The sequence below is a fragment of the Momordica charantia genome, assembly GCF_013281855.1.
Source record: "Momordica charantia cultivar OHB3-1 chromosome 10 unlocalized genomic scaffold, Mcharantia_2.0 BLBB01000010.1, whole genome shotgun sequence".
In the NCBI taxonomy this organism is placed as follows: domain Eukaryota; kingdom Viridiplantae; phylum Streptophyta; class Magnoliopsida; order Cucurbitales; family Cucurbitaceae; genus Momordica; species Momordica charantia.
In genome coordinates this window covers 7,785,184-7,800,400 of record NW_028275158.1, presented here as the reverse complement: position 1 = coordinate 7,800,400, position 15,217 = coordinate 7,785,184, and the positions used below count along the sequence as shown (strand labels likewise).

The following is a 15,217-nucleotide window of genomic DNA, read 5'->3' as shown; positions in this document are numbered from 1 at the left end:
TTTATTAAAGCCGTGAGTCAAATCGTCCAATAGTGCCCTTGAGTAGGTGCAAAATTTTACAGTGGTCAATTATGACCAGTGAGATATGCAATTATACTAATATGTACAATTATAAATAAGAGGTACGACGCTTCTAAAAAGATTAATAATAATAATAAAAATAAATATGAGGTACGACATGTCGGCTGACAACTTAGCAAATCTATTGTAGTTTTGCTATTACTACTACCAAGGACTCCTTGTTCCAACACAAGATTTCAAGCTTCAAGAACATAAAGAACATTGAATTTCCCAAAAACCCAATTGACCAAATCAATTTCCTCTCTCTCTAACTCTATAATTTTACCGATCAATCAAAAAGCTTCAGTTGATGGGTCACAGTAAATTCAATTTAATCTCCATAGTTTTGTTAAATTTCACGAGTCGTTCTCTAAATTGTGTTTTATCTATTAGAAAAATCTATTTATTTTTTCTCTTTTTTTTTTTACTTAACCATAAATCCTAAGTACAATCAACTAACATAGTTAGCCAAATTGAAAACATTAGCTCATTGCCACGTAAAACAATGTATCGATACGATAACAGTATGTATAATTTGAATTAATCGTAGGAAACAAATTGAAACGACATATATCAAATCTCTTATTTTACCCTCTCACTTTAACCAATTTTGAGGGTTAATTAAAAGAAATGATTTGATTGCATTTTATGCCCTGTGAAGTTGCTAAATTTGGGTAGTCTTGTTCTAATGTGTTTCTTTGGATGTTTTAAACTTGATATTGTATTAAGACCGTAAAATATCTCTCCTTTTTGTTAATTAAACTTTTGAATGGAGACTTGATATTTTGGCCAAAAGTGTGATTACTTAATTCAACAAAATCTCCCACCTTACATTTCTCAACTTTTGTAGGTCCCTATAGAATCCACTGCCTCCTTTCAGAATTGCATTATTGAGGAGTTGCTGTCAATAGGTGTTGCATAGATTCAAAGGAAAAAGAAACGGTATCAGCTCGTTTGATTCATTTTGGTCTCTCTACTTTTTAAATGTTTGTTTTGGTCCCTGTAATTTTTAAAAGTGACAATTCTTGTCAATTCATTTTCATTTGTATCTCATTTCTTTCCATATGAATTTTGGCATGACACTTCTTCTTCACTCACAAAATTTCTTGAAATATAGTCTTACATTTGTATCGAAGAGTTTCTATTACGTATAAAATTTATGTTAAAATTTTGTAAACATAGACTATGGTTGTGGACGAAAATAGACATTTTGAGAGTATAGGAACTAAAATAAACAAATCAAAGTACAAAGACCCAAATGGACATTTTAAAAATATATAAACCAAAATGAACCCAAGTCCAAAGTTCGAAAACTAAAATAGTATTTAAACAAAATAATAATCAAATAAAGCATCGATCTTTATTGACGGATAACATAATAAAAAAAACAAGTTGTTTTTTTTTTTTTAAGGATTCCACATCGAAAAATCAAGGGACTTAACAAATTTTATAAATACTTGAACTGCTTCTCTAGTTCTCGAACTGATTTTGAGACGAACCTAAATTAAAATAAAAGAAAGAAAAGCTTGAGATAGTTTTTACTTTCATAATTTTTTTTTTGTTGTTGAAATTAATTTTGTTGCACAATAACCACAGGCCCACAGCCAGAGGGAGTTTATTGATAGTATTTGAGGGCAATGGTGGGATATGGCGGCAAAGTTTTAGTTGTTTGGTGAGACCTTCCATTGCATTGTCATGTCCCTTTCTTCCCTCTCTCTCACTTTTCATCTATTTTACTCAAATAATCTTTACGATTTCACGATGTTAATATTTTGTCGATACTTTCATTGATAATTTAAAAAAAAAAAATTTGAGAGTTCAACATTTTTGTTTAATATTTTACCATAAATTGCCCTCAACGTTTTGAGACAGCTAGAATTATGTAATGTTTGAACTAATTTATCTACCAAGGTCGTTGGGAGATTATATATATATTTCAAAAACGACCTATTTTTCAACGAAACTACTATTTTCTACTCTTTAAATTCAACAAAGCGATAAAAAACGTGGAACGTTTGATCAATCAGGTCGTCAAGAGATCAAAGCAAGTTTAGAACGAAATATTTTGCGAATAATTGTTGTTGTCCTTTTCATCTTATTTTTCTTCGAGACATTCTCAGAAACGACGTAAAAATACGAAATTATTATTTGAGAGAGAGGAAAAAAAGTAGGGTTTGAAATTGATATTAATATTTGTCAGAGGAGAGGGGAAGAGAGGGCCAAAGATGTTTGAATTAAAATCTCTCCAATATGACATGAATTTATGAGAAGGAAAAATGGGTCAGATGGCTTTGTTGCTATCTACTTTGTTTATGTCTATTTGGAGTTTCCACCTCACCCTTTTTTTTTTTTGCAAAATAATAATAATACTAATAATAAATCACATTATTATATATAGCTTTGAATATTAATAAATAATCTTTTTGCACTCTATATGTTCATTATTCAATAACCCTAAACTGAACTTAAATTAGAAAAAATGCTTGCCAACCCATTCATAAATGAAGTACAATTTCACCAATAATATATTCAAAATTAAGCCATACTAGAAAAAAGAAATTAATTATCCAACATGACTAGAAGAACTAATACCCACAAATTTTATTTATTTATTTGAGTGCCATAAGAGTGTATTCAAAAGTCATGCCTAGTCATAAATCTTGAAAGAAAGAAAGAAAAAGGTCCCAACTGAATTAACTAAAAGTATTAATGAGTTGTTTAAATTTCAAATTTGGTTCTTAAACTTTATGGGTTATGTCTCTAAATTCTATGTACTTTTTGAAAAGTTTCTATAGATTTTTGAACTTTTGAGGTTGAGATTCATCCATGGATGAAGTTAATTAGTGATTTATTAGACACAAAATCAAAAGTTTAGAGATTTATTAGAAGCTTTTTAAAAATACGACGTAGTTTTGAAAGTGTAGAAATTTGTTAGAAACTCTTTAAAAGTACACGGAGTTGATTGACATAACTTTAAAAGTTTAGGGACCAAATTTATACTTTTAACTTAATTGATTTTACCAATTATTCACATTTAAAGGTTCAGTTTAATGGAATTAAAAGTTATAAAGATTATATTGACTAATTGACTCAAAGTAATTCTCTTTTAAAATATCAATCCAAAAATTTGGCTAGATCTTATGAGATTTTGAAGCAAGATTTGGTCTAATTTAATAGATATAGGGGATGACACTATTTTACTTCTCATCTATATTAGGTTACACAAAACTTGATTTCAAAGTTGTTGAATTAAGCTCTATATATTCTTTTATGAGTTTCAACTTTGTGATTTCTTGAATTAACTCTAGAACTTTTATTGAAGGGTCCAAACTATGTGATTCCTATCGCGCTTATTGTTGTTTGATTAATTAAGTCGGTCGAGTGCCTGCTGTGTGGATCATTCGTTCGAAGACACGTGTTTGAATCTCAACTTGGACAAGATAAGAACGAAATAGGACAAGCCACATCATCTATGGCTAGCTCAGCAGAAGCCCAATTCGATGTTGAATTGAGGAAATGAGATGCCACCGGTGGAAAATATGCTGACACAAGATGCAGAGTGTGTCACAATGGCAGAGTCATACTTCCCAAAGCTCCCCGGTAGAAGGCGAAGTCCCTCCACTTCTCAAAGGTATGTGATTACTAACCAAGTTTGACTCTATGCATCAACTCGAACTACGTTCTAACTTAAGCTTCGAGTTGTACATGATCTTGTACAAGCTTCTATGTGCAAGTACTCTGCTCCTGCTAACCAAACGTCCACCCTAATACAAAGATGACGTGTCACCTTAACCAGAAGCCTGCATCAACACTCGTTGCGTACATTTGTCCTCTGACCTCTTAATACATGGAAACTATGTATTAAACAATTAAAAAAAACATTAATTACTATTATAATTCCTATTCCTAAACATATAAATGTTTTATTTTGTTTCATGACCATAATATATAACATTTTTTCGGTCATTATCATTAATTTTTCAAAAATAAATTAGTTTAATGAGCACAGTTACACATTTTGTTCATTTATATTGTTATAGGTAGATGTTTAGTAAATGATTAACACAAAAATTAATAAGAATGACTAAATGATTTTTTATATAAAGTTCCAACCAAACTAAAATATTTGAAAATTTAGAAACCAAGAAAATACAAAAATTCAAGAAAGTTATGTAGGATTTGAACTTAATCTTTAAAATATATAAAAGGAATGAAAAGTTACAAAACATAATTTTTTTACAAGAAAAGAAAAAAAGAATTATAAATATGATGGAAAGTAAAAGAAAAAAGTGATAATAATATAGGAAGAGTTTGGAATTCCCAATTAAAGTTAAAAAAAAAAAAAAAAGAAGAAGAGAAAAGTAAAAGAAGATGTGAAAATGAAGCCATTGCCAAAAAAAAAAAAAAAAGCCTTTTTTAATTATGTCTCACACACATGCACCTTGCAGGCTGGTGCTAGCTCATGATCCAAGAAGATTAGTAGGGACCAGTCCAAAAAAAATTTCTTCTTTTTCTTCATCTTCATTTTCAACTTTAATAATTTTTTGAAAGTTTATTGTTTGGTAAATAATTCTACATGACAATTTTTAAAGTTGTGTCTGAAAAATTTTGATTTGAGGACTCGTAGATGGGCAAAAGGATTAGATATCCCCGTGCTACGATTCCCTGTGAAGCATGACTTGGAGAGCACTTTATTTTGGTGTTGGTGAATAGAAGCTCCTCACCAAATTGACTTGACGAAAAATTAGTTATTCTTGCACACCTAAAGGTACTATTTCTTGTATATTCACAAAAGACTTGAGTAGGCGGGTCAAGGTCTTACGAGGTACCCACTATTCGAATTACACTCTTGAAAGGGATTATGCTTGTGAGTATTTTCATCAAAATTACATCAATTATATAAGTACTTTGTACTGAAAAGGGAGGATTAATAGATTCGATGGCATCGTGGGCTACGGTACCACGTGTTTCTGTACTCGTAAAGTATAAAGGAAAAACTGATATGTTGGCGATCAAGCAAGTTACGATTGTCACGATGGCAATATTTCCACATAAAATTAAAAGTATACCTACGCAAGTCAAAGTAATTAGATTGTTGCTAGGATTTTGATAGCAAAATAGTACGAAAAGAGAAGGGAGGAACCAATCCTCGTTTTCAAATTCAATTCTCAATTAATAACCGGAGTGAAACAAGAAAAGCAAGCCTTTTATTATTATACATTAGACAATAGAAAAAAAAAAAGCAATTTCGTAAAATGCTACTTGAATTTACTCAACTTGTAAGGGAAAACAAAAAGGAGATGATCACCGTTTCAATTCTTCAGAACAACTAGATGAATTTATTAAACCTTTTTAGAAGGACCAATCTCTCGACCGCAAAAACAACCGTTCTCTATTTTTTCCTTCCTCTCCAACTTTAACAACTTTTTGGTAGTTGTTTGATGTTAGCAATTTTGAAAAATTATGTTGAAGAATTCTAATTAGGTGAACTTGTACATTGTTGAGAGTATATCTTTGAGAGTAATAATTTTTGCTTCTTGCCAAAGAAAATCTCTCCCCAAAAACCGTAGTTTTTTTTTCTTTGATTAACTTAAAAAAAAAATTAGAGTCAAGGAGTTTTTTGACAAATTATTTTGTAAGACAATTTTGAAAATTTTAAGAGTATTTTGAAGAGCAAAAGCGATTTGAACTTGAATATAAAAAGTATTTACTAATAAGTATTTTTAGAATTAACATATTACTAAAATCAAATCAATTATAATTATATAAGAAAAATGAATATTAAGTAAGAAAAAGTGTATGGAGAGAGATTGTATGTACATCAAGAATGACTATGAAGAAAAATAATAATGATTAAAAGTACATATGTGGGGAAGAAAATCAAATTTCATATGGTTAGTAAAGAATATGTAAATATATATACCATTTATCGATATGGGTAAACGGAGTATGGATATTAAATATGTGGGAGTTTTTTTTAGTACAACATGTTGGGGAGGAGATTCAAACTACGACAATTACCACTGAGCTATGCTTTACTAAATATTTGGGAGTTGAATGTTTAAATATTTGAAAATTATATGTCAATGTTTGTTTTATGGGTTTTGTTCATGCAAATACATCATATTTATTGAATCAATTAGTTAGATGGAAGAGAATAAAGTAATGTAATCATAAATAACAAATGATATATTCTTATATTAATTAACTAGTCAAATTAATTAGAATGATAATAGATAAATATTATTTACATTAAAATGTTAATTAAAAGCAATACTTTATATTAGATAATTAAATCTAGAAAACTACATTAGATGACAAAAAAGAAATTAAGGTATTTATGGGTAGCTAAGTTATATGGAAAATATGGTAACCTCTCGAATTTTGTAAATATGACAAAATATTTAAATTTTTATTTTTAGGTTTTTGCTAATTCCAATTTTACCCTCAGGTGTATTCGATAATGATAGATTTATTTATGGCTCGTTTGGTAACTGGCCTTCTCATTTCTCATTTCCAAATTTTATTAAGAAACTTAAGCATTTTGTAACTATTTATGAGCGCATTTGGTAACGTTCCTATTTCTTTATTTTTAATGAAGAAAAATGAATGGCACTGCTCCAACATCCATAAATTCAAGTATAATAAAACAATATTTTTATTTATGTTTTGGAACAAGCTGAAAATCAGAACAAGAATGAAGAAACTTGTTTTGGTTGTCTTCAAATTTTTTGTACAATTGTTAGAAAGTTCGCAAATAAAGAGAAACAAGAAACTTAGTTGCAAAATGTTGTTAGAAAATTGGAAACGAAAAACAAGAAACGAGAAACAAGAAATGAGAGTGTTTACCAAAAGGGCTCTATGTTTCTTGGATTTTTTCACGTTAATTCCTGTGTTTCTTTTTACTGCTTTTTTTAAAATTCTCAGTTATTATCTGTTTATTCATGAGTAGGAGATTTTTTCCATCAGTTTTCGATTTAATCTTGTGGTTGGTCCTTATAATTTTAAAATTTTTAATTCTAATTCCTATGATTTAGTCAAAACTCATAAACTATCCATATCATTATCGTATTGAATAAACAACACACACATTTTATATTTATATCAACTTATGTTTCTACCCTTCCAAATATAGTTTAGTAGATAAAGACCCATATTACAAAATCTCAAAAGTTGATGGTTCGATTTTTCATCCTTGAACTAAAAAAAATTTGTGCTTTCTAATTTGCGTTTAACTTTTAATTGAGTAAAAAGAGGAACCATTCAAAAAAGAATAGTGAGGTTTCTACAAAATTATAAAATCCAATTTAAAACTTTTAGAACTTCTTTTTTTTTTAAGTTAAAAAAAACTTTAAAAACTATTTGGACTAAAAGTGGAAATAAACTCAAATTATATAGATTATAAACTTTTAAAAGCATGGAGAGGAAATTAAAATTAAAGACCATATGTGTAGTTTTACCATAATTTTAGTATGATAATTTAAAGTGAGTTAGCATAAAAGCAATAAATAATAGTAATAATATTAAGGGAAAAAAAAAAGAACACTACAAGAAATTTGATTCGTCCACGAAATTTATTAGTACCAATTTTATGTTTTATTATTTTTATTTTACAAATTTGATACAATACTTAAATTTTCTTTAAACCTAAAACATAAATTACATAGAAGTAAATATATATGCTAGACCATAATTATGGATTGACAAATCAACATTATTTCATATAAATTAAATTCGTACAAAATATAGGTTCAAAATAAGATCGAGAAAATATAATAATAGCCTAAATCTAAGCTAGAAGACTTCATCTCCATCCAATTCTTCACAATTTTCAACAATAAAAAGTCTTCAAATGATATCAAATATTACCTAAAATAAAAAATAAATAATAGAAAAAGTTTAACCAGAAGCTTAGGCGTGTCTAAAATGTATTTTTAGTATTTAAGTAACGAAAAATGTGTTTAAAGGAAATTAAACATGTCTAACTCACCTCTAAATACTATCAAAACTAGCGTCTTTTGCTCTAAGTAGCTTGAATGTCCCTGATGGTGACGTCAAAATTCACTCAAACTAACCCTTAAAAAGTCAAATATGTGCTTAACTCACTCCAAACTCACCTAAAATAACCCTTTAAAAAGGTTAAGAACTTTGTTTAACTCACCCAAACACACTCCAAACCCAATAAACTCATCGAAACACACCTCAATCTTACAAATTCACAAAAAAAAAACTACTTGTCTAACTTAACTCACCGCACATCTCATAATCTCACCTAGTTAGTTTTTTCTTAAGTACAACAGGTGGGGTGAGGGATTGAATGTCCCTATTTTTGTCGTCGTTAATTTTTAGGGAAAAATGACGCGTCGAAATTTCGCTCTTTTTCAAAAGTTTCCATCATAAAAAAAAGAGACTTTTATCGCGCAAGAGTAATGCTAATGAGTTCATCAACAAGACTTCAACTGACGAATTATAAATTTCATCAACATAAGTCATTTTTGTCGACGAAATCAAGGAATTGAGACAAAATTCAATTTTACCGATACAATCGAATTTCATCGAGACTTAACGTATCGACAATCATGTAGGGGAATCAATAATGTTGGGAGAAAAGTGAAGTTTAGGGTATGATATGAGAATGAAGATAAATTGAAAAGTGTGTGTAGGTGTAAGATGTCATTTTCTCCAAAACAATTATCACCAAAAAAACAAGTTAGAGAACGCTCCAAACATGTTCTTATTATATGGTTCCCATCCCTCTCCCTCTCCCTCTCCCTCTCCCTCTCCCTATGAAAGCTCCTGTGAATATGTTTCTTCTCATTTTCATTTGTCTTCCCTCACTATCTCTCTCTAATATTTCACAAATTGAAATTTTTTATTATATTTTATTTTCAATTTAAGTTAAATTACCAGTTTAGTCCCTGAACTTTCGAGTGAACTTTAATATGTGCTTAATAGGTTTAGAAAATATTGAGCAGATTAGAAACCTATTGGATATAAAAACACCTCTAAAAGAACGTCTGGTTATGTTTATATTGACATTTTTAAAGTCCATTTAATATTTTGTTTCAATTTGCTAAATTTTAACAATATAAAATTAGTAGCGAGAGGTCTCTCTCTTTGAAATAATTTTTTAAAACCGGTTGAAAGATCAAATTTTGATAATCTACATATTCAAAGGTTAAAGATACTATTTTTTTTAATGAGAGAACAACTTTAATTATTCTCCAGTAAAATAAGTAGCTTTTATATGCAAAATTTCAAGATTAAAACAAAATATCTGATTTCTATGGAAGTAAACCCAAAAGTTCAAAGATTAAAATAAAATAATTTAGTAAATATGAACATATTTCATTGGCTAAATCATCTCATTCATTTCTTAAAAGGTTTCTCTTTTTACACAAATAAATAAAATAAGATCATCTAAAAATGGGAGAGAGAGCATGTGAAGAATATTTAAGAGTAGAGTGGAAAGTTGCTATCAAATGTGGATGAATGGTCCTTTTACACTCATTTTCTTCTCTCTTTTTTACCATTTTCACCCTCTCTTTATCCTCTAGTTTTGGAGATATATTTAAATTTAAATGTCAAAATCATTTAAATTTTTTTTAAAAGATATATGAAAGAAATAACCCATTCAAAAAACTCTTCGTGGCATATTTCTACTACTATTTTTATGGTTAGCGACACATCTACGACTTGACAGCTTGTAGTTAGTACTGGATCCCACATTTCATATTCGTGCTAAATGTGTTACACTTTTCAATCCTTTTGTCGTATTTGTTCAAAATAATAATAATAATAATAATAAAAACTTCGATAACTCAAAAAAAATATCAACCCAACCTAAATGGTTAGGTTGTTCTAGAGTTGATCTTAAATTAAATTTTAAAAATGGCTTTTATAGATTTAATTTTTTTTAAATCTTTTAAATTATTTCTTTTTTCCTAATAAATTTTAGAAAATAATTATTTTGGATAATTTACCCTCCCAAAAATTGAGTTAGATTTAAGATGAGATGGCAAGAGAGATAGGTTGTTGGTGGTTGGGTGTGAATGTGAATAGTACCAAATGGTGGGCTACAAATCAAAAGAGAAATCAACATCCCAATGTCTTTTTGTAAAGTGGAGTACATACATTATAGGAACAAATTTCCATTAATATCCCTCACTTTTTCTAAATAATAGAAATAAAAATAAACAAAAATAAATAATATTTATAGAATGAACTAGATTTTCTAACATTAAAAATTCCAACTTCAACTCTCCTCATTTTTAAGTCTTCATCAAAAAAGAAAAAAGATTTTTCTCCACTACTTTAAACTATCAATATCATATTTTTTTTCTTTTCCTTTTTAGTGCTTTGAAAACTGGGGTATCACCAAAATTATATTTTAGAAAATTAAAAAAGCAATATTAGCAGTATACTCTCTCTGGGCCTTGGCAATCAAAAGCCCAAAGTAAAATGAGCCCGTTTTAATTCTGGGCCTAATGGCCCAGACTGTATCACTCTTTGAATTTCTATCCAAAGTTACCAATTTACGTTTCTATTCGATAACATCTTTTTGTTTTAATTCTTGAGTTTATTAATAATTATTCCTTCTTTTTTTTTTTTGACATGATAATTATTTCGTTTTGATGTTTAAACTTTCACATCTTTTGTTTTTGTCCCTAAATTTCGTATAAACTTTCACTTGTTGCATGTGATTTTAAAAGGTCATAAGTATAAACACCCATTCCTATATATTGTTGTACTAAAAAAAGGACAAAATATTTGTCTATGTTACACTTCAATTAATAGTTTAGGAAAAAAATTAATGGCAAAGTTCATAATGACCTTATAAGTAAAGTTAAAAACTTAGCTCAACTGGTTAAGACATTTATTTTTAATTAGGAGATCGTGAGTTCGAATCTCTACTCCTGCATAGTATTATATTAAAAGAAAAAAGAAGTGCATGTAATTGCCTATGTTACATGTCAAATTGATGATCAAATTAGTAATATTTTTCTTTGGTTAGATTTCATCAAAATCTAATAACTCACTTAACGGATTGCTATATCATATCAATAAATTTTATCACGCAAATCTTTGATCGACCAATAAAAATATAGTGGAGATTAAAAATAAACATAATTAAAAATATAACAACCAATTAAAATGTCATAAAATAGATGAGATAAACTAAATTTATCGGAAAAAAAAAAAAAGTTTCAGAGACAAACCATGTGGGCGCCTCTCCGCGCGTGTAATTCGCTCTCGGCCACCACTTCTGCGCTTCACAGTCATCAATGGAAGTCCGAAGTCCGAACTAAGGAGCGAAACGATGAGCTTCATCAATCTGTTGAAGAACTTTTCGAATCAATCTCCAATCCATTGTATGATTTCTCGGATTTCTTCTCCGAATCGAAGCCCTAATTTTTTGATTTACTATGATCGTCAAGCTTAAACCCTAGTTTCCGTATAATTTGATTTCCATTCTACATCCTCCCGCCGTATCGATCGTGCTTTGAACTTGTTAGGGCCACGCTTTTTATGGATTTCTATGAACCCCTGGTTGTAGTGCCATTCGATATTCTTCTCTTTTGCTAGTGTCAAAATCTAGGGTTTTATTATCGTGGCAGATTACATGTATGGCTTCGGTGCTGCGAGGTGGCGGTGATGCAAGAGAAAACCCCGGTGGGAGGGCGGAAAATAACAAGTTCGGTACCGGAAAGCAACAAATCGAGAGAAAATTTGGCAAACACGTCGCCCAAAAATCCGTACAGATTCCAGCCGTCGCGGCCACCAATGGCGGTGGTGATCCGTCTCCTCCTCCTCAAAGTCCGATCGATGTTTTAGTCACGTCAAGGAATTCCTTGGGTCAGAATCGCTGCATCGAGCCGGTTAATGCCAGGGAGCCAGGATATACGAGGTTTGAGAACCGGGTTAGGATTAGTCTGAATTCCAGGTCGAGGTCTGGGATTAAAGAACTCACCACAAAGCTGAAGGGTGAGCTTGATCAGGTCAGGAGCCTCGTGAAGAAGTTTGAAGCTCAAGAGTTGCAGATTAGTGGCTATGGTGGTGATGTTGGACATAGCCAGTCACAGTTTTCAGCGAATAATTTGGTAGAGAAGGCTGGTAGCACATTAAAGGTTGGTTCCGAGGTGGGTTCCGCAGACGTGCCCACTTCGAGGCTTGTTCAAAGCGTTTCGGTCGCAGGAAACTTTGGGGAATTTGCAGAGAAAGAGATGAGGACGCCTAAAAATTCAAAGCATGCTCCTGAGAAGGAGTTCCTGCCTTCGGACTGTGATTCAAATGGAGGTAAGATTGGTCCAATAATCAAGAGTTGTAGTAATTTGCTGGAAAAATTGATGAAACATAAACATGGTTGGGTATTTAATGTGCCTGTTGATGCAAAGCGTTTGGGGCTTCATGATTATCACAAGATTATAACAAAGCAGATGGATTTGGGTACCGTGAAGATGAGACTAAATAAGAACTGGTACAAGTCACCAAGAGAGTTTGCAGAGGATGTGAGACTTACATTTAGTAATGCCATTACTTATAACCCAAAAGGAGAGGATGTTCATTTGATGGCGGAGCAGTTGTCTAAGATATTCGAAGAGAAATGGAGGATTATCGAGGCCAAACAAAATGTTGGTAAGGGATTACAAAAGGACGATGGTTCAGTTTTACCAACACCCACTTCTAGGAAATCTCCAGCTCTTGCGACTCCTCCGGTGGAATCGAGAACCCTAGAGTCTACAACAAAGCCTCTGCCTGCAAATAGGGGGATTTTAGGTAAATCAGATTCAATAACTAAACCCCCCAATGCCAAACAGAAACACGCAAATGTTGCCCATCATCCTGATAAAAAATCAAAAGCCAAGAATAGCGAAAACAGAGATATGACTTATGAAGAAAAACAGAAACTGAGCATTGACCTTCAGAATTTACCATCAGATAAGCTGAACAATGTTGTCAAGATTATTAAGAAGAGGAACCAGGGGCTCTTCCAAAATGACGATGAAATTGAGTTGGATATTGGTAGCGTTGATTCCGAAACCCTCTGGGAGCTTGAGACATTTGTAGCAGATTACAAAAAAAGCTTGATCAAGAACAAGAGGAAAGCTGACGCCAATCTTCACTCTGGAGAAAAATCATCTCACCACTCTACCAAGGACACTGTAAGATGTGCATTAAATTAGTTACAATTTCAAGTTTCTTTCTTTCTTACAAAAAAGGTCCGCAGGGTGAAACATAGCTGTATTTAATGATGCAGGATCGAGCTGTGGCTAATGCAGGAGAAGAACCTGTAGGTGGTAATGCAGGTAAATTTGTTGAAATTATTGGTAACGCTTCTAGGGTGCTTTTGAGTCTAATGGTGACTTTAACTATATAGGTCACGTAGAAAAGGAATAGTATAAAAGAAAATAAAACACGTCTCTAAAATAGTAACAACCTCTTGGTATTAGGTTATTGTCTGATTTTACCTTAGGTTGTTGGCAACCCACCTGCACCGTGTTGATGAATGCTTAATAAGATTTATAATTGACATACCAATTTTCTGAAATGTGACTCAATTAGTGGTCTAGGAGTAACTTTAAAAGGTTAAATGATAATATGATCTCTGTTGCTATGTTCTAAAACGTCATGGATTTACTTCTTTGTTGTACAGACTCTGAAGGTGATAGTTCCTCGACATGTGGAGATGCAAACCAGTCTCCCTCAAGTTGAATCGACTAAACTAAGGTAGAAAGTCGAAGTCTAATACTGAACATGATAGTTCTCTTCATATTTTTGTTGGCTTGGAAGTTTCACATATGAACATTTATTCTAATGTGTTGTCTTTGGCTGAATCAAAGAGGTTAAAAATTGACTTCCATTGGGCTGCTATAAACATATTGGTTTTTTGTGCTACTACCTTCTGCTCTTTCAGTAGACTCTCCTGTCAATATTTAACAACTCGGAAACCGAGAAGACTGAAAAAAGTCTGAAAAATTAGTAACCATTTTCTGGAGCATCATCATCTTTCAAGTTTGGATTCTCAATGCTTGCTAATATGCAATTAGAAACTTGGAAGTTGATTGATCTATTATCTTCCAACATTTACAGTGCATAATCTCTTTATCTGGACTGGAGACAATCCTGTGTGAATAATCATATATTTTGATCATTTCACATGCTAATGAAAGAAGTTTCCTTGTAGGCATCATCTGATCTAAAAGATTGTGTTCATCTTGCTTGCACTCTACACCAGATAGGTGAATTGATATCAAGTTTCATTATTTGTTATCATTATTATTACTTCATCGCTCTTCATCATTATGGATTTCATATGGTTTTGCTTAAAGAATCTCCAAACCTTTACCTAACATTCATTTTTATATATCAAAACTGGAGTTAGGAGGGTAACAGAATGAAGAACCTCACATATTCATTCATGTCCATGCTGTAATTTACTAGTTCTCGTTGCTTGCGATTATCGAAGAGTAACGAGTTATGTTTATGAATCAAGGTTTTTTCTTATGAAGATGAAGAAACTATCTGTGCAATCTAAAATTGATGAGCTCATTCCTCTGCATCAGGATGGTGTAGTTTGGTTGGTGGTAGCATCAGAGCAATCTTCCATGCTCATTCAGAGGAAAGAGATCAAAAGTTTTCTTGATAATTCTAGATGATGGAATCAGAAATCCCATTCATGGTTTCCTTTGCATTTTATGAATACCCACTTCCCCATTTCTTCTCTTGACAATTGTAACTCCATATTTTTGTAAAATAAGATCTAGGAGCTAGTACATCCCAATTCTCTTCCAAGTTCTACAGTCTAGGATTGATCTTTCCATGTTTTTTGGTCCCAAACTTCTTTACATCCTTGTAACATTTAATGTTGCATGTATATATGAAAGCAGTCTTTGACATTTCTTTCAAAATGAATTTGATCTCTTTTTTTCCTTATCTTTTCTTGCTTTTGAGTTACACAAAGGCGGGGTGGGAGATCGAACCATTAGCTTTGGGATGATAACAGGTGTCTTAGCCATCTACTAGGTTCGGGTTGACAATATGGATTTGATATATGCTATGATTCAGAAAGAGAGATATAATTGAAAGAATAGTGACTGAATTTGATTTTTGTATTTAGAACCTTTGCTGCAAAATACTTTTAGTACAGTATTGATTA

The 15,217-nt window shown here is 31.3% G+C and overlaps 1 protein-coding gene across 5 annotated transcripts; it reads left to right on the top strand.

Annotated features, from left to right (window-relative positions):
• The first annotated feature begins 11,244 nt into the window (after nucleotides 1–11,244).
• On the top strand, nucleotides 11,245–14,994 carry LOC111012844 (transcription factor GTE4). Of its 5 annotated transcripts, none has more exons than XM_088118979.1 (5): nucleotides 11,245–11,432; nucleotides 11,679–13,223; nucleotides 13,319–13,367; nucleotides 13,715–13,788; nucleotides 14,246–14,994. In XM_088118979.1, the coding sequence occupies exons 2-4, from the start codon at nucleotides 11,688–11,690 to the stop codon at nucleotides 13,771–13,773; spliced, it is 1,644 nt and encodes a 547-aa protein (XP_087975105.1). In that variant the 5' UTR covers nucleotides 11,245–11,432; nucleotides 11,679–11,687; the 3' UTR covers nucleotides 13,774–13,788; nucleotides 14,246–14,994. The 5 variants fall into 5 exon arrangements, 3 of the variants coding, with proteins under 3 accessions (XP_087975105.1, XP_022142812.1, XP_022142814.1); XR_015788445.1 differs by having other exon boundaries at nucleotides 11,246–13,223; nucleotides 14,246–14,300; nucleotides 14,625–14,994; XR_002601617.2 differs by having other exon boundaries at nucleotides 11,246–13,223; nucleotides 14,246–14,300; nucleotides 14,555–14,994.
• Nucleotides 14,995–15,217: the final 223 nt, after the last annotated feature.

Coding starts and splice junctions, on each gene's coding strand:
- LOC111012844 (XM_088118979.1), top strand. CDS start 11,688: ATGGCTTCGGTGCTGCGAGGTGGCGGTGATGCAAGAGAAAACCCCGGT. Junction 13,224..13,318: donor ACCACTCTACCAAGGACACT/GTAAGATGTGCA, acceptor TTAATGATGCAG/GATCGAGCTGTGGCTAATGC. Junction 13,368..13,714: donor ACCTGTAGGTGGTAATGCAG/GTAAATTTGTTG, acceptor TTTGTTGTACAG/ACTCTGAAGGTGATAGTTCC.